General features: G+C 33.0%; 2 protein-coding genes and 1 non-coding gene across 4 annotated transcripts; all 3 read right to left on the bottom strand.

Moving 5' to 3' along the window:
• Positions 1-252: 252 nt before the first annotated feature.
• LOC100814483 (protein PIR) lies at positions 253-22098 on the bottom strand. Of its 2 annotated transcripts, none has more exons than XM_006577266.4 (31): positions 21948-22098; positions 21812-21874; positions 21326-21398; positions 21114-21178; positions 20928-21005; positions 20276-20395; positions 20095-20165; positions 19915-20007; positions 18526-18595; positions 18287-18351; positions 17492-17687; positions 17187-17338; positions 16249-16342; positions 15929-16120; positions 13047-13258; positions 11609-11756; positions 10874-11042; positions 9746-9822; positions 9257-9427; positions 8607-8683; positions 8411-8513; positions 6964-7083; positions 6718-6861; positions 6400-6543; positions 5776-5919; positions 5322-5409; positions 4556-4683; positions 3108-3315; positions 1884-2056; positions 1305-1514; positions 253-878 (listed from the first exon to the last, which is right to left on the bottom strand). In XM_006577266.4, the coding sequence occupies exons 2-31, from the start codon at positions 21863-21865 to the stop codon at positions 684-686; spliced, it is 3834 nt and encodes a 1277-aa protein (XP_006577329.1). In that variant the 5' UTR covers positions 21866-21874; positions 21948-22098; the 3' UTR covers positions 253-683. The 2 variants fall into 2 exon arrangements, with proteins under 2 accessions (XP_006577329.1, XP_006577330.1); XM_006577267.4 differs by having other exon boundaries at positions 21975-22059.
• On the bottom strand, positions 16817-16989 carry MIR5773 (microRNA MIR5773). The gene has a single exon (NR_126629.1). It is a non-coding gene; the product is annotated as a microRNA MIR5773 (primary transcript).
• Positions 22099-24973: 2875 nt separating the features above from the next.
• LOC113001224 (two-component response regulator 24) lies at positions 24974-25466 on the bottom strand. The gene is made up of 2 exons (XM_026128045.1): positions 25302-25466; positions 24974-25153 (listed from the first exon to the last, which is right to left on the bottom strand). Exons 1-2 carry the CDS (start codon positions 25464-25466, stop codon positions 24974-24976), a joined length of 345 nt encoding a protein of 114 aa, XP_025983830.1.
• Positions 25467-27070: the final 1604 nt, after the last annotated feature.

Below are 27070 nucleotides of genomic sequence, written 5' to 3'. Positions count from 1 at the left end.
ATTTTTTTTAATGTGTATTAACATTTGGAAAGGAGGGGGAGCTGAAGCCCATGCTTGTCCCCGTGCGTCCGTCTCTGCATCTTATGACTCTGGGTGAAGAGTCATGTCTCATGACTTGCAGTGAAGAGAAAATACACCCTTTTACTAAAGGATATAACGTTCTTTTTGAGTAGACATATTTGTTCAAGAAAGAACATGTACTTTCATGTAAAAAAAAAAATACAATTTTTCATACAAACACCATTTCATGAATAGATACAAATGATCTCGACTTGAATTACTCATAAGAGGTAGAGAAACGCATTTATACAATCTTGTACAAGCTAAATTCAATCATAACTACTACTAATAGCTAGTGACAGTTGTAACTACCAACTGACTGAGCTCTATTAAAGCTGTACTCTGATATTTCGGTTTGTATTTTTTCGTAGGAGTTCAGATTGAACCTAGTTCCATACGATACGAGCAGGCCAAATATTGTCCAACAGTTTGTTCAAATCGAACACCTATGTCAAACATTTTTTTTTATCAAATGCAAAATTGTTGCTACCTCTGAATAGAAACTCGGCTCATGAAACATTACGTACTTAGTATCTATTACAAACAACACCGCATAGTTAAATGTACACCGTATAGGGAACAAGGCACAGAATTTGCTGGAAGTCTACCACTAGACTACTCGGTTAAGAACCTTTCTGCGGCAGTGTTTCAAATGCTGAAACTGTGTTATCAAATTTTATACGATGTATTGGAGCACCACTTTGCTTAATAGCGCAAGCTGTCTTTTCTTCAAGGGGGCAACGTGCTTTAAGCATAGAAAATACATGGTTATTTAATCTCCTTGCTTTTTTCATTGCTTCCAATAAGGCTTCCCATCCCTGTTAAAAGAAAAATAAATGCTATCAATATACATACAAAGAAAGCCATCGTTACTTAAGCTGGGCGAGGACTGGAATTTAAATTGCACTTAACCAGGTCGCAGGTTCTTTGTAACTAAGTAAAATTTGGACATCATTAAAACATTTGATATGACATGCATCTAAATTAAATTTGATTTGTTTCAACAATATGGTCAAACTGAAGTTGATTTCATCTTTACTCACTGTATTAGTGAATTGACGAATAACATCAAATAATTTTCTAGAAATGCAGTAAATGAGAAGAAAATGAGCAAAAAGGAAAACATTCCTATAATGCTTGCATGGTAAAGTATGGACAATAATGAAAGCAATAATTTTATTAATAGATAACGATTATGTAAAACAAGCAAGTATTCTTTTGGCTTTGATTTGAAGAATATAAACCTTCACAGAAAATTGTGAGTTCTTATGTGTTTGCATAACAGATGCAGCCTCCACTTCTGCGATATTGAGGATCTGATATGAAAAGTCAAAGAGCTCAAAATGCAGCTGCTGCCCAAGCAAATAAATTATAGTGCATCCCCCCCAAGCAACTGAATCTCCCAGCCTTTCATGACTATTTGATGGCACTTGGGCAGACTCTTCCAAGTATCCCTATGTAGCTCAAGCAAAAGCACACATCAAAATATATATTTTTTTTAAAATACACACCAGGAAATTCATTAATGTATTGAACAAGATATTACAAAGTGGTTCAGGCTAATTTTCAGCCATCCTGAAAACGAGAGAAGGCACCTTTAACTAGTAATGCTTCCATGCTTCAGAAAATTTTCAGCCCAATTTAAGAGCCCCCCCAAACTAAATAGGGGCCAATTTAACTTATCAAAACTGTGAGCTAAAAGGTGTATGACAATTCCTATACATGTAAATAATTTTATATGTGAAGTCAATTCATCATTCATAGCGCTATCAAGTTATTAAGCAACGTGAAAAATGAAAGGGGTGTGGAAGGTTGCTACTTACAATTTGGAGACCACTGTAAATTCGATAGAAATCTTTAGAAATTGTAATGTCAATGAAGCCTGTTTTGGGTGCAGCACTCCATTTATTACAATACTTGTCCAACGCAGCACTAGTGAAAGCAAGTGCATACTCCAGCACACTTCCAGTGTTCAAGTTAGCCTTGTATAAAAGATCTGTAATAAAAGAAACAGTGTATGTTTGAGCTACTATGAAAAGATCATGTTGACAGCTGTATGTGCTTTTATTTTAAATTTTAAATAAGGATTCTAGAAGATTTAGGTAGTTATAATAAAGAATTCACAATCAGATTGTTTAAATCTGGTCTGATTTAAGTCTCCCTTTCCCTAACTTGTATTTATTTTATCATCAGGATGGTAGGGATCTCTACTAGACTATAGATCTCTCTTGTGTAGTTTTGATCAATGTATAATAAGAAATATCATTTTGTTCTCCTAAAATTACAGATCACAAAATAAATGTACATAAAGCAATGAATAATAAAAGGATTTTGTTATCAAACCCATAAGAGTTGATTTTAAGCAACCACAAGTAAGAAAGTTTTATAGAGAAAGAACGAATTTATTGATAAATACAAAGGTATAATAAATGTTTTCGTAGAAAAAAAATAGGGTTTTAGGCATAGAGGAAGAGAAATGAAAGAAAATTGATATTAAATGAGACGTATTACAATGCATTAATAAGATATTTTTAGCAACTATTGAGGAAGAGAACATAGAAAATCACTTAAGATAATTGGGACATGCGGAAGGAATGTCATTGAAGGCAATGATGAAAAGACTAGATTGCATGATTTCTAGTAATATGAAAAGAGATAGAGGGAGATCAAGGACATTAGAGATAATTATTAAGAAGAATCTCATAATGAATAATGAATCTCTTTTCATATCACATAGTGGGGTAAGGTTATTATTGTTGCATAGCACTTTTGACATAAAGACATTCTATTTTTTATTTTTCACCATAATTCCTGCATGAAGATGTTTAGACTATGACATCCATGTCTGTTGCATCATGCTGATACTAAACTAATTTGAGTTTTACAATTTCATCATTTTGAAATACCTTATGGCCATTATATTTCCTAATGTTACAATCTAGGCTTCTCAACTAATCTTTTAACATCAAGCATTTGTATCTTTATTTTTACAAAGAAACAAGCGAAGCTAACAGCAAAAAAATTAGAAAGCATATGCAACAGCAAACCTGCAGCTTCTGCTTGTTTTGACATAATGTGGAAAGAGGTGGGTGATGGACAACCAGGGTATGAAACCATTGCAGCAGCTGTTGATTTAAACAAACTAACAACAGGGCTGTCTCCACCATCTTGAGAAGTTGCTATTTGACCATCTGCTCCAGGAAGCAAGCCCAGCCAGGGAGCAGTTTGCATGAAATCCATAGAATCCTTTTCTCTCTGTCAAGAATGCATCGCATTGATCACTACTAATCTAAAATTAAAGTAGCATACATGAAAACATCAATAGACAACAATTCAGGAAAATGAGGTTATTCCTCCTTATTTCCCATGTAACACTATCAATTTTGCAAAATGTATTCTTCAACATTATGCATTGTTGTAAAATTACTTTGGGAATTTGGTGATGATAAAACGATAAATTATTATTCTTTGACTGACATGAGATCTCCTCTAGCTCAGATTCTTAAAAAAGCCCATGTGAGATTCCGAACTCCCTAAATACCTCTCTCTTTTGTCATTTTTCTTTGCATGTCCATTTTGTTTGAGAATCATTCCATAAAGGATCAAATCTCCCAAAAGCTTAAGTTATTATTTGGAGTCACGTGAATAATTTTACATCCCTAATACACCTCCTAATTTAAGATCCGTTTGGTCTTGAAGCATGGACAATGCACATGCTCACAACTCTCAAAAATGATTTATATATCTAGCACTTTCATCCCAAAATCAAAATTCCAAATTTACCTAAAAATTAACCAATTTACAGTTAACTATGGCCTGGGTCTGACCCCAATAACCCATTCTGGCCCAGAGCTAATTGGAACAAGTTCAGAATATAGAAATTGAAAGCTGTCTACTTTTGTCCATTTGTACACACACACACACACATATCATATAACTCAGCTATGCATAATATCTGAAGTTGTACATTTTGTTAGAATCAGCCCGGTCCATGTCCAAAATATTAGGATGGGACTGGACCGGTTAAACCCAGCCCACAAACACCTAACTTTCCACTCACATTCTTAGGTCCTCCTTGCCATTTTTATGCCTGCAATGCCTAAATTCTTCTAGTTCTACCTAAATAACTTTGCCATCTCTATCTATTTAAAGTCTAACCAAATAAGGACTTCAAGTAAGTCATCTGCAAAGATTTCCTTTTATTCATAATATTTACCAAGCTTTTCATGTCTTTCAAGTTACAATATCTTGCGTGTTTTTTGAGTCATCTTTGCATCATAAAGGTTCTCGACTATAGGTACCCCTTGGTACTTTATCTCCTACAATTGGCTAAAATAACTGGTCTTGTGCCATCATTTTTATTTTTTGGTTGGGTTTCAAAAATAACATGAATTTTTATATTGTTATCTTGAAATATAAAACAGATTTATTAAGTCTTGAACTTATGTTGATGCCAATTGCAATAAATAAATTGGTATTGCACTATGTTACTGACCAACACAATATCTAGAAGCCCCATCCAATATAATACACTTCCAATCTCTTTTATGCCATGAAGAACCTCAGCTTTCAGCTCTGATTTTGTCTCCCAGTTAAGATGCTCCTTAACGAGTCTCACGCAACCTGGGTAGCAATGATATAAGAATTAATTTCTCAGATATGACCATGTGTCTATGTATTGTATTCCTTAGTAGATGATTTGTTTATGAGAAAACTATTTGTAATGACCATGAAATATAACTGCCTTGATAAATGTCTAGTTTCTAGCAAAACGTTTCAGTGCTTCTGAGATTTTGAAAAATGCATTATGCCTAAGGTCTCTCCTAGTTATATAAGAAACATAAGAAAAAGGGTATAAGAAATGCCAATGACCTCAACTCCGTGACAAAGAAATGCATTTAGTCATACTTTATTCAAAAGAAAGGACAAAGAAATACAGGGTACTAATAATTAATATCTAAGAAATGATTTGGTCAAGCACTGTGTAATTGATGCATAGTTACCAAGAATTCGGAATATTGTATGATGCATGCATGTCCAATATATGAACCTCCAACATGATTTACATGATAAGACTCACTATTATTTGGAGAATGATTTTGCCTTTCACAATTTTTTATACTTCAAGAATTTTCTATGCATATGAATCAGTATGAATAATTTTCCATCAAGATGTTGAAAGAATACATTTTAAGCATTCGCATATAAGTAAATTGCAGAGTAAAGTTTATTCAAGTAAAAAGAAAAATGTCATCATGTACCTGTCACACCTCCATCAAAAGGAAGAAGCCCAATTGATTTTGGCAAAGAGTCTTGTAATCCTGTAATCATTGGTTCAAGCAAAGTAATCTAGCAATAGCACCCATTTACATAGTTAGTGAGCCACGTCCAAATTTTATAATATCAATGAATATAGACATATGCAAACTAGAAGCATCCAGTATGTATGTGTGCCAATCTATAAATAATGATCAGTTGTTTAATTTGATTAAATTAAGGTACAATTATAATGAAGGATTTTTCATTACAGAGTGACAAGGGGTAGGAAGCAAGGAGAATTTCAAATAGTTTACATAAATTTCTACTGTTTAGTTTATTATCAAACTTAAATGTATATATAAAATTGTCTTTTACAATGTTTAGGAGGTTTCCACAGAAAAACAAATGCCATGCAATGAATTATTCACCATTTAGAAAATATAAAGAATGGCATACCTTGTTTGATATGTGATCAAGAAGGGCTCTAATAAGCCAAGGTAATGATCGGGATCCCAGAAGTCGAACAACAGAAAACATGTGAGGTATTCCAAAGAATCCACTATGCAGTCGTGCAAAACTTTGATGGGCAGAATTCAAATCCTATCAGAGTGAGATAATGAGAAACTTCTATATATGTACATAGAGAAAATTGTAGAAAGCATGCACACAAACACAATCATTCATCTCCTTTTTTCTCATTATATATACACAAAAGTGATAGCTAAAAAGATAAGAGCAAAAGCTAAAAAAAAAAAAAAAGAAGCGCTCTCAACTCAAAGAAATTTGCATCAGACTCTTCTATACTTGGAACAGCCACCTGGCACATTGGTCCTAAGGTCTTATGCAACACGCTGACAAACATTTTGAAACTTCCCAAAATGGAAAGTCAGATGAACAAATTCAGTCAGAGGAAGCAAATCACATTATTTTACCATGTATACATCTGAGTTGAGCTAAAAATTGAACTACTTGTATTTAACATGTTTATGATCACAAATAGATGATTATTTAAGACATTAAAAATACTGCAATTGATTTTATAATGTTTGTACCATTAAAGGCAGTAAGAGGAATGCTTACTTGAGTACCACAATAGAAACTAGGCTTCACAGAGGGTACTGATGGCTTTTGAACAGGAACAGTCCTTGATGATCTGATAAAACGTTGAGTAGTATTGCAGAGAATGAAATTTGGCAAAAAATCACTTTGCATCTCAGACCAAATCTAGCATACATAAAGAAATAGATCAATGAAATTGCAGGAAACAGATCAAGTCATGAAATTATTAATTACCATTCAAATAGTGGTTTCAAACTTTCAATATGAGGATTCAAGATTAAAAAAATAATAGGAAGACATCAAAATTAAAGTACATCTTTAGAGCTCAAAGGGACAAACCTGTGAGGCAAGTCGACTAGAAAATGATACAAGGGAAATGTTCTCTTGCATCTCGTTCAACATGAGACTAAAAGAGTCTACAGAAAGATCTCTAGACAGTAGTTCATGTGAATGTTTTAAGACATCCAACAGCTTCTCTAATTCCTGAAATAAAATACAGTATTACATTAGTTAATGAACATTGAGAAAACAATAGGTAGTTCATAATTGTTGGCCATGGTAAGGAGCAAAGGTAAAATCACTAACCACTATGGCACACAGATCCTGACACTCAAAACGACCAAATAGAAACTCAATATTTTCACGGAAAACCTTGTTCATCCATTCAGTGATCAAACTTCGCAAATTAATCATCCTTCCAAGCAGCTGTGCATCAAAAGATATTTAATCACATGAGAGTAATTGCAACTCACTCAAATACTAATTATGGCATCCAGCAGAACATACACGTGAGTGTGTGTGTGAGAGAGAGAGATCATATAAATAGAACCATGAATACACCATGAAAATAAAAGTTTATAATTCATGTAAGTATCAATCTTAGCCTTCATGATCATTTTCTTAAACAATCTCCATTAGTTTGTTGCAGGATGTGGCATTGAAGATGATTGGAACCTACTTTCCATGCTTTTGACACCAGAAGTTTATACAAGAATTTGTTTAAGATTAAAATGGAATTACCCTAGAAACAAATTTTTGAAAAGTAAAACTGCTACCAAAATGTCTTTATTCTCTCAGTCAACAACTTTAGAGAAGTTTTTCCCTAGGTAGCATTTGGATTGAATTTTTAGGATCTTAAAAACTGCTTTAAAGTTTAAGTGAAAACAAAACTTTATAATTGAAGATGTTTGATTTATATTTTTTTTCAGCTTAAAAGTAAATTTTTAGTTAAAAATTCTTGGTTAGCACACTACTGAGTTTTGGGATTTGGAGAAGTGAAGGGAAAGGAGAAGTTCCTAAAATTTAGATTATCTAAAAACTCTTATTTTTATGTTTTGTTCATTAGTTCATTTAGAAAGAAGCCACTTTTATACTTAATAGTTTTTCCAGAATTGTATTTGACCTGGTTTATCCTTTCAAAGAGGGGAGAAGCTCCAAAAAGATAGACCAAACATCCAAAAGCCACCTTGGACGCTAACTAATCCAATTTGAGTTGGGTTGAACCAATTAGAGGGGCAACACTCTCCCAGAACCTGTTTTTCCATTCACAAGATTTCAAACCTGGACTTTCTGATCAACAAGCTTTGTTAACTAGTGGGAAGATTTTGATGCAACTAATGATAACCAGTAAAATATTAAATTCTAGAGGAAAAATATTCTAAAAACTTATTCCAGCTTATAATAATACACAAAGACATCTGTTTTGTATAATTCCTTAAGTTATAGTAAGTCACATCATTCCAAGATCACTTGAAGATAATGACATTTGAATTGTTAACACCTTGATACATATTAAAATGAAGTAATAAAACAGTTAAGCTTTGTTAACTTAAACTAGGGCTTCAGTCAAGCGTTTCCAAACCCTGGTGGGAGAGGGGTATCTAATAGCATGTACATATCTTTCCCAGTCCCCCCACCTTGGGCTATTTTCATATCCAAAAATTGTTAATCTGGTAGTATACATGCAGTTTACACTTTAATGCACCAAATCAAATCATAGAAAAGAAACATTATGATAATGTAATTCATTCACCTTCACTCTAGTTATTTTAAGCAGCATATTGAGCCTTATGGGTTGCACAGCATACTTTTCTGCATTGTCTGAAGCAAAGAGGAAGGAAGGATCAAGCAATTCACTGCAAAATTTAGGCATTCATCAGTAAGAAAAAAGGTTTGTCCATGGAATAATCAAAAGAAAAGCTGGATAAGCCAGAGAAAAATGAGCATACCTTGCCGCCCAACTTTTGTAATATGTGAAAATGGTTTCACACAATTTTGTAACAAATATATCAAAACAATGATCCACCTGTGAAAAAAAGGTAAACAGAAAACAGTATCAATGAATGGAGAAAGCATATGATAGGAAACTGGTAATCAGAAGCAAAAATCTTGTTGTACTAACACCAAAATTCACTCTCTGCTACCGGTAGAAACCGATGCCAACAGAAGGCACGAATTTACAAACAACTCTCAAAATAGAAAAGAAAATACATAAAATGCAGGCTCATTGAGGGTCCTGCCTCCTCCCTGTCCCCACTCAATTTTCTGGATGCCACCACAAAGATCCTCCCAGCCCCTCCCTTTTTTTCACCCTCGCTTCCCCATGTTTTCCCTTCCTTCCCACCTTGCCATGCAAGCAAGAATTTTATGGCCCAATTCCCACTTCTACTCCTTGTGCTCAATTCCCCTGGTATTCATTTTATCATCTCTTAAATTTAGTAACAGTAGGATGATGCCTAACAGCACTTAAGTTACGCCCATGAATTTGGTGCACTACAGCATATGCACCTGAAATCATGCATATCAAATATTGTAATGCTCCAGGACATTCATCATATAATCATCTAGCATTAGCCATTAAGTTAAAAAACTATAATACCTCAGCCTCAATTTCATCGTATAGAAATCGTTGCTTCAGCAACACCAAGGCTTGCTGAGCTGAATCATTATAGATGTCAAATGGCATCAGAACACTCTCGAGAAGACCAGAATTTGGTGACTCAAGTACACAATCCACCAACATCCAGGGAAGAGAGCATTCAATTGGAAACTATAAGGAATAAATTGACTAAATTTAGTACAAGAGAGGGAGGTGGAGAACAAATGCATAAAAGAAAAGAATAATAAAAAGATCACAAGTTTAGAAGAATTTGGAAATTTTGAAGTTTGGAAAACAACATTGAGAAGTTGCGAGCCTACCATTATTAGAGTTTTTTATTCAATTACAAATAGATTCCGATGAGTGAATGCTTGATGCAACCAATATCTTGCTATTAGCTATGAGATTTTTAGCTGGTCTTATCAAAGAGTATTTCTGGTGAAAATGATAGATTTGAAATTCAAATAATTTTGTGGTGATAAGTATTACCTGAATGACTCGTGAAGACTCTAAATAGAATTCTCTAAACCATAAGAAACCAAGATCTGTCAATGTTGCGACAGTCGCTGCGAGCACCATTACCCAAGTCAATTACATTGAAGGATGCAATAAGGCATATGCAGAGGATTCTATATCATTGAACTGTTTCAGAAGTTACAAGGTCAAAATCTTTCAGAATCTCCTACATTATAATGCATTTCTTCTTTAGTCCAAGAAATTGAAATCTTTTAGGATACTTTCTAAAAGAATTGGCGACACTGGGACCTCCCAATTGGTATACCTAAGGTACAATAATGAGCAGATAAAAGATAAGTTGTGACAGCTAAATCATAAGCACAAAAATAAGTTTCGATGCTTTAAAGGACCAACCTTCATTTTTAGGTCCACATGGCAGGGGAAACATAATCTATAGTGACCTGATAATTTATCATATATCTAAATAGCACCCAAAAAGCTGATATTTATTCAGCCACTATTCTACCCAAGAAAGCAAGATGTCAGTTTAATGTTGTGTTCAGCTATCCTTTAAACATCCATCTGCCCTCTCAATTCAATGATGTATAGTTTGTATTAGATGTTTAAAATTTCGTAAGAGACCAAGGATTTCATGAACACCAAATGATGTTGTTAATTATTAGAGTATTTTATAGACAAGATTGCCACTAGAACAGCTTTCAACAGCTAATCTAACTGCTAACAGCCCAAGACTTACAGTTTAATAACTGCAGTCTTACAACATTCTAATATTAATAATCAGGCATCTGTCAGCTCTATTGCATGTATGTTCTAATTCAATTTCTAGATGTTTGACTAATTTACCCTTTAATTCTGTCAGATAAAAACCAAGAGGGAGTAGAAGAGCCCTGTATAGGTTTGAAGCAGTGCACCATGAAGCCATGCCATATATCTGTTTGTGGGTCCATATGTTATTAACAGAGATATAACACAAAATGTAATGCTTTAAAACTAGCTCCCTAATGTAGGAGAGGAACCACAGGGCAGGATTGGCGAGAGGAAGAGGTTGTCAATGTAGATGTTGAATCTATCAAGGGAATGTGACCAAAGGATAAGCCTTTGCAGTAACATTGATGCTTGGGTCAGTCTAAGACCATTTACCTGAGTAGTCTAAAATATGAAGGAAAAAACCAAGCTTGTAAAAAAATGTCTCCAGCTGTTTTAAATCATTAACTGGGATTTCTGAGCCACTATTGCCGAAGAGTCCACCTGGCCTCCTAAGGTTACCACCAGAAACCACCTCATATATTAAGAACTGCAAGCAGTGCACCTGTAGTGAAGAGATAAGCTAAGAAACAATTGCATGCTTTCCACAAAAGGAACTTGTAAAGCAGCCCAAGCCAGAATATAGAGAATCTCGATAACAACTTTTGATAAGCCTCTCCTCAAAAATTATCATGCAAGGCCTTATAAAGTATGAATAATTGATTGCTATAATGTACATGAATGCACATGAAGAAGAAATTTCATGCTGAAGACCTGCGTTTGAAAAAAATAATCTAAGAAAAAGAAGAAAATATAAAAACTTCAAAAACATGTAAGAAATAAGAATGAATCTGCCTAAATGCATGACCCCACATAAATTAATCTTTGTTCAACATTTCAAAATAAATGCACACTTCAGCATCTTTATTTATTTTCTTCTATCACAGCAATAGTAAATAGTAAGTCCATATGCTAGTTCAACAAAACATCTATACAGAATTACAGATAGCAGAGTTCAATATATAGCATCGATACTTAGATCTCTCATAAATGCAGCTCTTCACTTATATGCATATCAATAATAACAAATTATATAAGAGGGGCAGCAAGAGAATGGAAAATGATGAAGACCTGAGCAGCAGTTGGGGCAACTGCTCTTGGATAAAATATGTTTGCTTTGCTTTCTTCACCTCCATGCTGAGAGGACTGTAACTCAGATTCTGACTTGTTTGTATTAGCCATCCAATCAGCTGAAAGGGTCCGCATATCTGAAAGAATCCTGAAAATCCATATTTGGGTAATTGATATAAGCAATAAAAAAACTTGAAGCAAGAAACGAGTATTACATGATGCAGACTTTTCAATCAATGAACCGTTTTCCTTGAATTTTCTTGGGATTCAAATGAATAAATAGAATTCAATCCAAAAACTCTGAAGAAGTATCATAGGATAAATCAAAGAACCATCAAATACTGCATTTAAAAATAAAACTCAATTTCTACCAAATAATAGTAACTATAAGCCAAAATTTGCAAACTGCAAATCCAGGTTTTGTTAATATAGTCTAAACTCTAGCCATACTCTTTGACTAAGCTGCTCACATATGTCACAACACAAGTATCATGCAGTGCCAATTTACAACGAAGGAAATCAAGCAAGAAACAATGACAAAATGCATCAGCTCAAAAGAGTATTTTGATTAACAAACAAATACTAATATTATTATTTAAAATTTAAACTTTTTCCCCAGGATTTCGTTACATCTTTGAGAATGCGTATTTGAGTTTCATACTCTCAAAATAAAGCACTTTTTTTTTTATTGAAAGTATAGTCCATCCAGTCATTTATCCTTTTTATTCTCAGATATCACAAGAACTGACATAACATAACTAAGCACATGTTCAGTTTTGCTTAATTTTTACACAAACACTATTCAGCCAAAATATCTCCCTGTAGCTCTTTGATTAAATTGAGATCAAAGGAAATAATATTTTAGAGACTGTTTGTGAGTGAAAAGCTTGAGAAAAAATGCACTCATTTATACATGATGCTAAGTGAAACCATTATTATTAGGTAATTTCCAACAGGTTACACGCTTGGTGAAAACAAAAATAAGCTAACCGAAACATTAACAAAATTCTCTGTTGGTATTATTGAAATACTCAACAGAATACATGTTAGTGTTAACTATCTTATATTCTTATTTACTTTATTTTATTTATTGTACAAGGCTGTACAACAAGCTGAACATAAGACAAAAAAGCAGAAACAGACAGTCTCTTCCATACTTTCAACAGAAAGCATTTTCTCTCTTGCTCCAGTCTAACAGTACAAACATAAAATTGTATCTTGAAACCAACTACCTCCAAGTTGCATTGTGAAAATATTGTTACATCTTTGATTATGATCCAGAAGAATTATGTTTTCATGATACAATCTAAGTCTCTAAGAGCAGCTTTAGGACTTTCATCAACAATTCCATGAGAACACCGAGTCCAAGGAACATATCAGCTATCAAGTTACACAAAGTAACAATTATATACCATGTAATGTGAAATTATAATTCTACCTAGAGAGGTCCTTCTTCTTTCTGAAGGTAGTCCGCAACATAGTAGCTAATGTGTTTTGGACAAAATCTTGTACCTCAGAATGTATTGTTTCCCATAAAGCATCAGCAACCAGTGTATCACACCGCTGCATCATAGATCCAACACTCTTTATGTAGCTCACAAGTTCAACCAGTGCTTTCCTTTCCTCTGCACTGTAATTATATCGTACTACCTACAACAAATACAATATTTATGGTAACATATTTTTATCTTTTAATAAGAAACTATAGAGAAAAACTCAAGCCCCACATCGGCTAAAGACCATGATAACTGCTAAATATGAATTGTTTTTTATAATGAAAATAGAGTGAAAATATCTTTAAAAATGATTATTTAACAGTTATTCATGCTTAATTGTTAGGAATTGATGTGTTTCCTATTTATGGCTTGCAGATATGAAAAGGAGGGATTAAAAGCCAAAACAATGCAGAAAATAGCAAATATTTGAAAAAAGGCCCAGCCCAAGATGCGCTCAGCGCGAAAACAAGCACTGGCGCTAAGCGAGGAAGAGGCACGCTAAGCTCGAATACAGGCACCTACGCTAAGTGAACAGCGCGCACTAAGTGCAAATATAGGCACCCGCGCTAAGCGAGCAGAGCGTGCTAAGCGTGAGCACGCAAGCCCAAGTCCACTCCAACAACTATAAAAAAAGAGTCAAGCCAAGGAGAAAGTACACACCGTGTCTCAGAGCACTCTAATACACATCCAAAGCTTAAAAACCCTTCCTTAGGAAATTCTTTCTTCTCCCTCATCATTTTTTATTCTTTTTTTCATCCCTTCTCCTTCATTAGTTCCCATATCCCTTTTCTAGTGTAAGGTCCCTTATGGCCATGAGAGGCTAAACCCTTAATTAGGGCCTGACAGGCCTAAAAAGTCAAAAGATGTATTGTATACTTCATATTTATCAATGCAACAGGTGTTTTCTTTCCTATTATCCTTTTTTACTTTTAATTTCATGCATCATTCATCCTTGAATTATTTTGGGGATTATGTGCTCGACAGAGAATAATCCTTAATAGAAATACAAGGAAGGTTTTGCATACATCAGTTTTAGGAATTAGTCGTTCGACAAAGGATAATTTCTAATAGAACTAAAAGAAAGGAGTATCTTAATAAAATCATTGCTAGACATAAAGTGATTGCATTATGCCCATGCATCAAAGCAAACATCTAGAATTAGAACTTCATGCATTTTATCTATTGAATCTTTGCAAAGACATTTGGAAGATAGATAGATAAAATAGGTTTATCATTGTGAGACATCAGGGGCAAGTAATCTAATAGATGTGGGTAGGATAAATTCCCTATTATTTCCTTTTGTTCTCTACTAGTATTTATTATCCTGATCTTTTACACCTCATCTCATCTTCTTTTTTTATAAATTGGAAATTATTCAACGCAAGTACAAAACAAAGTTCCTGTAGAAATCGATACTTAGACTTCCGAGTCTTTACTACTTGGACATTTGTCAAACCGTTAACAGACCACAATAGAATATATAATTGGGAGGCAACCCTCACCCCAAAAGCTAGCTTTTGGGGTTGAGTTAAGCCTAAATTCACATTCTAAGATGATATCAAAATTTATCCTAGATCCATTAAAGGATCAGCCATCATATTATCCACACACCAAGCCCAATAGTGTTGGATGTGGGGGGGGTGGGGGTGGGGAGGGGGGGTTAAGAAAACTCAAGTCCCACATCAGTTAGAGATAAGGCTACAATAGAATATATAATTGGGAGACAACCCTCATCCTATGAGTTAGCTTTTAGGACTGAGTAAGGCTTAAACCCATATTCTAAGATGATATCAGAGCTTATCCTACATTCACTAAAGGGCCACCCAATATTATCCCAAACCAAGCCCAAAAGTGCTTGGGAGTGAGGGGGTGATTTGTTCATGATACATTTTTATTTTAAGTGTAAGATGTCAACTTTGATTGAATCAAACTTAAGTACAATTAACCAAATCACGTTTGTGCATGGTTAACACAAATAATTAGATAACTGAAAATAAGTGGCTAACTGATACAATAATTGATTGATTTGTGTGCTAAATGGTTAAGTTTTGTGTGGTTAATTTTAAAAAAAAACTGGCTAGTTCAAGTTTAAGTGTTTAATATGCTTTAAGTAACAAGGAGTATCAACACAACTGAAAGCACAAATTGTTTTTTAGAATTTCCCTTAGTTAATTGTTTTATAGAAATAAATAAAAAATGAAGAAAATATTGGTTAGGTGAAAATGGTTAATTTTAATGTCTAATGGAAAGACAATATTAATTCAAGTAATATTTAATGTGGATAAAGCTACACATGGTATCAACTGCAATGTAGAACTGCTCTTTGGTATAAATAGATAATTATTTTATACTTTTAAAATGTATATTGGGCCTAACTCAACTCCAAAAACTAGCTCATAGGGTGAGAGTTGTCCCCCACTTTTTGTATTCTATCTTGGCCTTATCTTTAACCAATGTGGGACTTGGATTTTTTCCAATACACCCCTTCACGCCCAGACCACTTTTGGGCTTGGTGTGAGGATAATATGGTGGGTGACCCTTATAATAGAACTAGGATAGGCTCTAATACCACCTTAGAATGCGGGTTGCCCCCCACTTATATATTCTATCTTATCCTTATCTCTAGCCAATGTGAAACTTGAATTTTTTCCAATATATAAATAAAAAAAATGTTGCCAATATTGGCGGTGGGTAGTGCCAGTACCAGATTAGAACATTAGTCATTAATCATCCATCACAACCAATGAGAACAAGAAGAAGAATAAGAATAAAAGCACAAGGAAATAGAAGATAACAATAATTAGAAGATTTGAACATTCCTTACCTTTTCATAGTCAGAGAATGATGGGGATGCATCTTTGCATGGTCGAGAAAATTTCCAAGCACATTGTTCCCATATGCGTGCAGTCCATCTGCTTAATAGCTGAAAACCTTCAACAATCATATCATACATGTTCCCCTTGACTTCTTTGCTCCATTCAACATCAGAACCATCAGTTGACTTCAACAGTAACAGCTGCAAAAACAGAGATAAACAACAAATTAGCAGGTTTTAAATGCTCTGCAACAGTCAACAGAAACAAAACAAATAAGATTTCAGAGAGAGCTTTATGTTTGCAGCCCAGTCAGAGCAGAGGGAAGCACCTGATTCATTGCAGAAGCAAAACGAATAACAAAATCATCATGCTCAGCACGGATGGCTCCAATATGATTGATGATCAGATAATGTCTCTGATATGTGTATCATGTCAAGTTTACATTCTAAAGGACCCGGCGGGAAGATGATTTATAAGTTTATAATAGTTTAACACTTCAGAAGTCAAATGATTCTTCAATAATTTTTAGTGGAAGTTCCAATAGTAATTTAAACTACAAATTAATCTAAAAATGGATCATGGGTTGCAATAACATATATTAATTAAACCTATGAAGTTTTCCATATCATCCAACAACGAATGCACAAAATTTTGCAGGAAAAAAATAACTGTTAACACCAACTTTTTTTAGGAGGCTATAGCCACTGCAGTTTTCAACACATGTATTATTCAATTCCAGCTGAAACACTAATCAATTTGTCAATAATCAGAAAAAAAATATAGACCACCCTTCGGGTATTGTTTAACTTTAATGAACAGAAAGCATGCAATTTGTTATCCAGAAGTATAGGTTTAATTACTATTTTAGTCCTCTAATTTATTTTTTGGCTTCAATATGGTCCCTTTATTTTTAAAAGGTTCAATTAGGTCTTTTATTTTTTAAATTGGGTTGGTCCCATTTTCTTCCAACAGCTTCGAACATTTTCAAAAAATGAGTTTAAGTGGGACCAAATTGAACCCATTTTAAAAAATAAAGGACCTAACTGAACCTTTTAAAAATAAGAAAATCAAATTGAACCTTAAAAATAAATTAGAGGACCGAAGTAATTAAATCAAACATGGTCGCAACTCATCTATCTGCAGTGAAAGTGGTAAAAATTAATATTAGTTCATGGATGACACTGGTCAAGGAAATAAAATTTAGGTTCAATAATAACAAATTAGTATCAATTTATCGGTAAAAACATAAAACAATTTGGAGGATATTCTTGTGCTTCACGAGGTGGAAGCTCATGAGGTGCTGGAAGGGTGAGAAGACGAGTTTGGGAAGAAAATTTTGGAAAGTATGTTGATAATTCCTTCAATATTGCAGCAGGAGACAAATGCAGATCTGGAAATGCAGGAATGACTGCTTCATTCTGTAAAAAAGGATAAAAAGATACACAGATTTGAACTGGTTGACAATAGAGAAAGAATTAAGGCAAAAAAATATAAAATTTCATAGGTAATAATAACATCATTTCATTAACCTGTACATATAATGTCATAAATAAGCATATATACAACAGTACCTTAAATATATTGATCAGTCTGTTGATTTTCACCCTCTTATACAGAGACTCGCTGTCTTTCTCTGATGATGTCACTAGGACAACAAGAACAGGCAAAACACGCAAAAGAATGTGGCGCTCTGGAAAGAGAAGTGCAAAGTCCAATTCTAAAGACTCTACAACAAAGACTATAAGAACTTGAAGAATGTCTTCTACACTATTTCAAGTCAAGGATTTGAATAAGAAATAAAAAGGATAGTATTTAAAACGTGTTACAAAGTAAAAGTTGAGTCAGGGTGTGATAAATCGATAGGAGTTCCTTGTACTTCTTTTTTACAGTACTCAAGGACAAAAGCCAAGTCCTAAATGCTAGATTAAAAACTCTTCATCAGCTAGATTCCCTCTAATTTGCTTCAAACTGTAAACTTGAATAACTAATCAAAAGAAGGATTTGAGGTAGCCTAGCCACCAGTTATTCTCTCTTTATTTCTCAACTCAAGTATTGACCAAATCTACATGTTTATTTTGGATGGAAGTATATCTAGGTAAGGATAAATCCTCCAGTCCCCTACACACACTCTTATATCACTATCAGTTCAACACAAACTAGCCCTCAATTTTTCGTTTTAATGGACCACCTTATCTGTCAAGTGTCAGTTGAATCAGTTCCCATATCCATCCTAAATACAAAACTTTAAAAAAAAATCTAAACAAAAATAACCAAACATTAACAAGTTAAACCTAAAGAGTAGACATTGAGGTTTTGCCAAGAATGTCATATGGAACAAAAAAATGTTAAGTTGATATACAGGATACTTGTTCACACGGAACATCTCAACATGCAAATTCAACAAAATAGCCCATCTTGTGCTCAAGAAAATCTGCACATACAATTAAAAAAGATCAATCACCATCCATCTTTGGTTTGGCATTTTCAAAAGTACAATATAAACAAGGAGAACTTTGGAAAAGACTCTTTTTTGAAATCAATCCATAAATAACAAATTTACAGCACTCTATATGTCATAAACTTGGAAATTTCATCAATTATGCACCTGCAAATCATCTAATTCCTCCCTCATTGAATCAGTGTCTTGCCACTGACCACTGACTTGTGTGAAAGTCCTGACAAATTAAGAGAAAAACAAAATGAATGACTGAAACTTCATTAAGTAAGTTTTCAAATATGGAAATCCTAAATCAGGTGAGAAGGTAATTGCATAATAATATTCCTAAAGATTATCAGGCATAGAGCATGAATCTTGCAAAGTTTGCCTTTTTTTAATCTGAAAGTTATTTTACAGTTTTCCCAACTACAAGTAATACATAAAGCTGTATTTCTTAAAATAGACAGAACGAAAAATCAAATTTCAATGTGTTCTCTTAGAATTTATATTCATATTAGGGAAAAATGTGTCTTCAGTCCCTATACTTTCTGATACGTGCTTGAAAAGGAAAAGGGAATAAAACTGGTTTTCGAGGAACCAGGGCCTCCAAATTAAGAAAGAAAAGACTCAAAAGGTAATTCTTCATTCATGCCCTGCTTGATTTATTTACATAGCTATTTATACTAAGTGTCCCTAACAGAATTGGAATATTGCTTACAAGGGAATCAAAGTTCATTAGGCTTGTCTCCCACTACCTGGCAAGCCTCAAGCAGGGAAATTACAAGGCTAATTCCCCATCTCACCCTTCAGATGTAATCCCTCAGGTAAGATGGCTTACTCACTGCCCTCTTGGGCCTAACTTCTAATTGCACCCCTCTTGAGCCTAACTCTTGATTCTGAATTGCTGTCTTCGTGTTATTTGGAGTATCTTGAGTTTGTGTTGCTAGCTTTGTGTTGGTTTGCAGGGACTGGTCCCCTGTATCACTTTCGGTCAAATGTGGTCAAGGTCCTTATACTTTCATATTGATGAATTTGGTCCTCAAACTTTAAAAAACATATGGATTTAGTCCCTCCTAACTTTAAAAAATACGATGAATTCTTAGAGAGAAGGGAATAAACCCACATGTTTTTTAAAGTTTGAATATCAAATTCATCAATATGAAAGGTCCCTATACATTGACCACATTTGGACAAAAGTATAGGAATAAAAACACATTTTGCCCATTATTACCTAAATAACCAGATAATTTGAACACTCTAAACTCTAAAGCTAAATGATTTAATATAACATATCTGAAATTTTCTAATTTATTTTATGGGAAAAGAAATTTCATCAGAGAAAAAAAAATACGAAATGATAAAAAGAAAAAATATTTGCTAATTAAGAGAAGAGAATGAGAATAAAGTGCATACAAAATCACCATACATAAAAAAGGGTTCCGAGCATAAATGGATATAAGATAATATAACAGAAACAAACTGAAGCACTGAACCTGAGAAAAGATGAAGATCCTCAACCTGAAGATAAAGTGAGATAGGCATAAATTAAATACATACCTTTTATACCATGAAAAGTCATTAGGTATGCTAGCCTTAGCATTTTTAAGATGATCAAGTTGCACCAAAACATCAAGCAACTTCAACATAGACCTGCAGTCAAGAACAGAGAAAATAAAAAACACAAAACAACAACAATAACAAAAACCAACAACAAAAGCATAAATCATTATAACACACCACAAATGAGATATTGTAGGACCATTAATGCGTCGCTCAGGCCTAGAAAAACGTTGCATGTCAGCAGCTAACTACAAAAACAATGGCATTTACAGATTCACTTAATGTGCAAAGTCTGGATCCGGCCAAGTTTCTGATAAAATAATAAAGGATTGTATAATATGTAAAGAACATCCTGTACTTTTGAGGAAGCAGATGCTTGCCAACGCTGAATTTCACGTAGACGACTCATTTCCAAATCCAGAACTTGATATGTTTCCAAATATAAGTCAGCTTGACTTTGCTTCATAGAATCAGGTAGCTGTCCCATTGTGGCAAAATGCATAAATTACATACAAGAATATATGCATAAGGAAACATGAAAATGGATCTCCATTACGATAAATTTAATATTGCTAATTATCAGCAAAGAAAAAGAAAAAGGCAGTATATAACAATATCATGTTGCATTAGGTTATGCAAAGCCTTGTCTAATTGAATTTGTTGGAAAAAGCCACCTAAATTGTGGGTACTCCTTGATAGAGGGGGAGTGTTGAAGGTTCCACATGGCGGGTAGCCATGGGCAAAATGAGACATTTAGAAGTTCAACAATGAATAAAGATAGTGTCAAGGTAAACTATATAAGTGGGGAGCAATCCTCACCTTACAAGCCGGTTTAGCAGGATTGAGTTAGGCTCATAACTCACTTTCTGACAGAATTCATTCCTTTACCCCAAAAAGCTAAGGATTAATTCTTTTTATTTTGACAAAATTTCTTCATTCATCTAATAGACAATGTACTTTGTATCCATTGACAGACTTCAACTACCTGCAGCTTAAGAGAAAATTTTTACCTGAGGAAGGGCTTTGACACAACTGCGATATGTGTAAAGCACCGATGCCATCTCCTTTCCCTCTTGGGTAAGGGCATTCTGCATTTTGTATTAGCAAAAGCAGTTAAAATTTATAATCAGAAAAAAAATTCTCAACTAAAGATAAAGAGTAGATTAAACTACAAAAATAGCCCAAGAGCTGCATACCAGCTGATTGAGAGCTTTTGTGTCCTCTGATAGAGATAGTCTGTAAGCAGAAACATCGCTATACTCTACAAAAATGAGGGTGGTAAATGGTAATTACTAAATTATACTAATAACTCTATGCATCTTTGAAGCAAAGCTGAAAGTGCTCAAGCTTTTAAATACAATCAAAGTATAAATGCACAACATATCCAAAGAAGAAGAAACAGAAGTACCTATTGGACTTTCTGTTGCACCTCTCTCAGTTGACACCCACACTCCAGGTCCCTGCACCTCTGGTTGCTCATCCTACATAATTCACAAACCAAAAAAAAAGTACACTTGAAAAATAACTCTTATATATAGAAACAAAAACCGCAAGTTCCTGAAATGCGTTATTTTGGAACCTCAACATCAAATTACATGCCATGTAAATCTAGCATTCACAGATCAGAAGTCAGTTTCAGTCAATAGTTGACTAATGAACATTTTGAACAAACAAAATAAAAAAGCCGCTAGCTATCTATAACAAACTCAACTTCAAAACCAAAATGAAAGTTTCTGTAATTAGAATTACCAGCAATTAAGCGAATGATGGACTGAATCAAACGAACAATAGCAAAATTACAAAAGAAAAAATGTTCATAACAAAAGAACTGAGAAAAAATGTGGCAGAAATTGGATTGAAATAGAGAAACAAGAGTTGATGGTGACGGAAGTACCTCGAGCGAGAATGTGGATAGAGCTGCAATGGCTTCCTCGACGGGTACAGCCATAGCCAATTCCTGAGTCAATCGTAAGGGAAAATCAGAACGCCAAGCATAGAAGAAGAAGAAGAACAGAGAAAAGATAAACTACAATTGCTTCGTTTCTCTCTCTCTCCACCTCCACTACTCGCTAGGTACATGGTACATAAACATCAGAGTCTTCAATTGCAAGTCTGCGAGCAGGTATAATTTTTTATGGACTAAAATGCCCTTCTCCTATGTATTATGGGACCTCTTTCACAAGAGTGTATTATGAGAATCGAACCCTTCTTTTTCACAAATTCAATCAGTATTATTAACTAAGTTTCACAAGAGTGTATTTGAAGTTACACCACACTATAAAGGAAAAAATGAAGAGAGATAAATAGAATGAAAGCATATATGACCAGTTCATCATTTTTTATCTTTTATTGATCACATCTAAATATAATTAGACAAAATATAATTCGTTATATTCATTAGAAATTTTTCGGGATAAAAATATCACCTGCTACTCTTCCGATCTAATTACATTTTCAGATTTTCTTTAACGAACTAAGGGTTTTCAACAATAACAAGAAAGAATGAGCAAATTACTCATGAAGTGAACTTAAAAAGAGATAGAAAAAAACGATTTATTGTACTTCGGGAATCAAAAGCAAAGATCATGTGAAAATATAATTTTTTTTTAAAATAACTTAATTTATATATCAAAAGCACTTTCCTTTCTAATTATTTAGATTCAACAATCAAATAAGAAGTATTGCTAAAGGTTTTTTTTATATAAAAAAAAAGATAAATACAATGGCTTGTGAAGAAAAAAAAAAGATAAATAATGGCTTGTGAAGATTTCAGGAAGCATCTTGTGAAAATTTAAATTAAAAAAATTGAAAGATAAAAAGGCAAGAATAAGAGAAGAAAAATTATGCTAATGACAAAAAATATAGGGCTAAAACTCAAAAAGTTATATTGCAAAACCTATCAAGCAAATTGGGCAACATTAGAACTCATGAATAACATTAACATAATCTAGTATGACAATACAATTAATATAACATAACAAAAAAATTACAAAACTAGTAAAAATACTATCTTATAATGCATCATGATTATATCAAACACCACAACAACTTAAAATAACATTGTCTTTATAAGAAGAAAAAACACGACAGGAAAGGATATGTCAATTACTCTATTATTTAATCAAGTCAACAAATAAAATTGCTAAACCTAATTAGGATTACAAACAAGGTTAAAGGAATTCTAAACTTTAAAATTTCATTTATTTTAATTGAGATTTTCACAAAACTTATACCCTATAAGAGGATGAGAATATATAATCAAAGGACATCTCACCTTAGGGTTAGCAAAAAAAAAAAAAGTAGCAAGACCCAATGTTATTAAACTCAAATTGACCTGGCCAAAAGTTATACTTGTGACCATTTTGATAAGTCATTTGTCCAAATATGTTTTTGAATTGATGTGGACGCCATTGAACCAGGTATGGATGAGATTGATCTAATACAACTTGATTTGACTTGACAATGAACCATCGAAAACAACTTTATTTGTTTACAAAAGTTGATCACCCATAAAAAAAATTCTACTAACAAACTCTCATACAACTTGAGGATAAGAAAAAGGAGGAGAAACAAAAAATTGCTTTGATGAAGAACTTTATTTGTCTCAAATAAATTATTGTAAAGAAGTGATAATAAAAGGAAGAAAGAAATAAGAAATTATATGGAGGGAAGTATTATGCAATGACTATCTTACATAGAGAAGTGATTTAAGGTATTTAGGCATACATGAATCCAAAAAAAGGGAGAGGGCTAATTTTTTTTTATCTTCCTTTGTAATTATTTAAATGTCTATTTTGAAAAATAATAATTTTTTAAAAAATATTTACATGTAAAAATGTTTACTAGTTTTACACAATTTTATATTTGTTATCTCTTTAATCATTACAATAATAATAACAAATATAACTAATTTTTATATAATTTTACACTAACTAACCTTAATCATTATTATAATAATAATTTATATAATTAATTTTACACAAACTCATATTAACTAACTTTATATATATATATATATATATATATATATATATATATATATATATATATATATATACACACGAACATGAGAAGTATCAAAGGAGGGGACACCCACTCTCCATCCATCCCTCTATTTAGGGTTAGAATTGGGCTTAATGGGCTTATATAATTCGAGATGGGCTTGTACTAAATATTAAATGTAATTTTATCAAGATGTTAGTGAAAAGTTTGAAAATATAGAAGATTTCGTGATGAAAAGTACTTCAATAATGTACTTGAAAAATTGGAAAGGCAAACATATCACATATAGCTACATATGCAAGTTAAGTTTAGTCGAAAAGAGGTGTGAATAGCTGAAATGGTTGTGGAATTAGTCGAATAGTCAATGGTGTTAATGGTTATTGATGCATGTAGACAATTATTTCAGCATAGGTCGTTGTAATACAGTATAAATAGGTGTTGGAAATTGTTGTAAAAGACCTTCGACCATCCGATACAATGAATTTACTTATTTTCTAGTTTAATTTCCTTTCTTTCAATTATTATTTTCAGTTACTTTTCATTCTGAACTTATAGCTTTATCATTTCAAATTACTTAGTCATTTTGCTTTATCTCTAATTTCAACTACTCTTTGAAATGGTTTGAGGACTTATGGTGAAAAGAGAGATTTTTACTCTTTACGACAATCATTTTGATTTTCATTTTGGAATCATGTTGGGATTTGATGTAGTCGAATCACGTTCCGTTACTAACATTTATTCACTTGACAACAACGATAAATTCAATTAATGAGATTAAGATAAAATTCATCCAAAATAAAATAAAAAAGATTAGAAAATATATAAAGAGCATGTTATTAATATTTCGCTATTAGAAGTTACGCCACATGAAGGGCTATTTGCTTCCAATAACAACACATACACTCCAAAACATAATGATGCAGATAGCTTATTACAGGAAAAACGTTGGCCATATATAGCAAAAGACGAGGAGCTAAACAACACAGAGACCTATATCTATGTGGTCTTGTCTATAATCTATATTGGTCTGTCACAGAAATAAATAAAAAATGAATCAAATGCCAAAATTCTCATGCTCTTGCAAGACTTGTTCAACCTTTGCTTGGTCAAGAGGCTTCTCAAAGCAGTGGTTCGATCCAGAAGCTAGAAATTCCTCTTTATCTTTTCCATCAGCACGGGTAGTGATTCCCACAATGATGCTCTTCACACCCATAGCACTTAGATGTTTTGTCGCCTATCATAAGAAGTTGATCATATAATTTGTAATTAACAATTTTTTTTAGATAATGTAATTAACAATATTATATATATACCATACTTCACTAGTTAATTTGCATACACTATGGCATTAATGACTTTGACATATATCTATATAGTAGTACCTCGTGACCATCCATGATAGGCATTTCTTTGTCCATGAAAATTATGTCAAAATTTTCCCCAGAACGACACAGATCCACTGCTTCCTTGCCATCTTTAACCGTTTTTGCCTCTGTTAAATAAGCGCTCGAGCATGATCTTGTGGATTTTGCGAATGATAGCGTCATCGTCCACAATCAGTGCTGAAATTTTTGTTTCTTTGTCATCTATAATCATATAATTAACCATTGAGATGGATGAAGTGGCTCCTTCGCTCCACTGCTTCTTGGATTCCATTTGATTCCTAGTCCAAGTTATTCAGTACAAGCTACAAAGAAATTAATTAACTATACTAGGATTAAAAAAGAAAAGTAAATAATAAAGAAAAAATTAGGAAATCACATGAATACACATGGCATAGAAATCTAACTACAAAATAAATAAAACAGACGTACTTATATTCCCCGCTCAATTATGGGTGCACCAAGCTAGATGCATTGGCATAATATATTTACGATAATTAATTAGTGCAATGATCTGAAGTATTAGCCTAATTAAAGTTCAAATCCAGGCCTATATGTAAATAATAAAGGCAAAGAAAACACTATAGTGCCACAACACACTAATATAATACCAAATCACTATGAAAGTGCCTCACATTATATGAACAATGACAAAATTGGTATACACAGAAGAGATATGCTCGAACCACTCACTGCTTTAACTTCGGAGTACTTCTTAAGACGTTCTTCTGATTATAATTAGTGAAAGGTACATCATACGGTCCTGCCCTTGAGCTGCATAAATACTCAACATGCATCTATGTTTTTTTTTTCATCGGAGAATTGAAAATACTAAAGTGAAAGAGAAAAGAGAATTCCGATATGGAAGTTTGATATGAGTGTTTCATTTTTCTCATCTTTTGAAATTTTGCAGATATGAAAATTTCGTCAAATAATTTTTCCAGTTTGTGATAACAACCGCGTCATTACTTTCACCACCCAATTGGATACGCAATAATAACTAATTTTCGTATGATGAATGTGTAACAATAATTATCACCATATAAGTATATTTAATCCAAATCCAATGTATGGATGCATGTGATCGGTCCCTGTAATATTCTTAATTAAAAATGCAAATATATATATATATATATATATATATATATATATATATATATATATATATATATATATATATATATATATATGTGTGTGTGTGTGTGTATTATATAACACAGTAACTAATTCTAAGAAATAAAAAAATTATACAAATCGAGATGGCACAAAGTGCCTGTTTTTACTTATTATATTTAAAAGGAATCGTTTTGTTGGGAACATTATAATGTTTTGTCATGTAATATTTTGACTTTATCATCTGGTAATAGTTGACATGCATTTAAACTTTATCATTAATATTTCATACATTTCCAAGACCATTTTATATTAATAACTTTTTAAAATTGATTTGGTACCTGGTAAGTGATAATTTTTTTGTGGTGTTGAATTTTGACATATTAAATGTTTTGTTTTAAATTTCTGTCATCAAATAAATGATGATGTGGTTGTTTAATAACACATTTTTATTAGATTAAAATAAGTATTGATTAAAAAAATGAGTATTTTTTATTAAATTAAATATACAAACCAGAAATATTAGATCTTTTTCAGTCTTTTCAACAATATTTTTCATTCTTAGGGTCATAATCACAGTTTTGTTTTCTCAACGCCAATTTTCCGGTTGCTTTTCTTGTTAATTATTTTTATATATGAAGAGAAGGGCCTGGGGC

The sequence above is a fragment of the Glycine max genome, chromosome 3, assembly GCF_000004515.6.
Source record: "Glycine max cultivar Williams 82 chromosome 3, Glycine_max_v4.0, whole genome shotgun sequence".
In the NCBI taxonomy this organism is placed as follows: Eukaryota; Viridiplantae; Streptophyta; class Magnoliopsida; order Fabales; family Fabaceae; genus Glycine; species Glycine max.
Note: the sequence above shows the minus strand (reverse complement) of the source record. Positions and strands in the feature narration are given on the sequence as shown.

Bases quoted from the DNA above. Each gene is read 5' to 3' on its own strand.
- LOC113001224 (XM_026128045.1), bottom strand. From the start codon at position 25,466: ATGACGCTATCATTCGCAAAATCCACAAGATCATGCTCGAGCGCTTAT. The intron at 25,154-25,301 runs GTACTACTATAT...TTCTTATGATAG, and splicing joins CTATCATGGATGGTCACGAG to GCGACAAAACATCTAAGTGC.
- LOC100814483 (XM_006577266.4), bottom strand. From the start codon at position 21,865: ATGGCTGTACCCGTCGAGGAAGCCATTGCAGCTCTATCCACATTCTCG. The intron at 17,688-18,286 runs GTATCCTGTATA...GACTTGAAATAG, and splicing joins GAGATGTTCCGTGTGAACAA to TGTAGAAGACATTCTTCAAG. The intron at 5,410-5,775 runs GTATGCCATTCT...TGCTATTGCTAG, and splicing joins TTGATCACATATCAAACAAG to ATTACTTTGCTTGAACCAAT.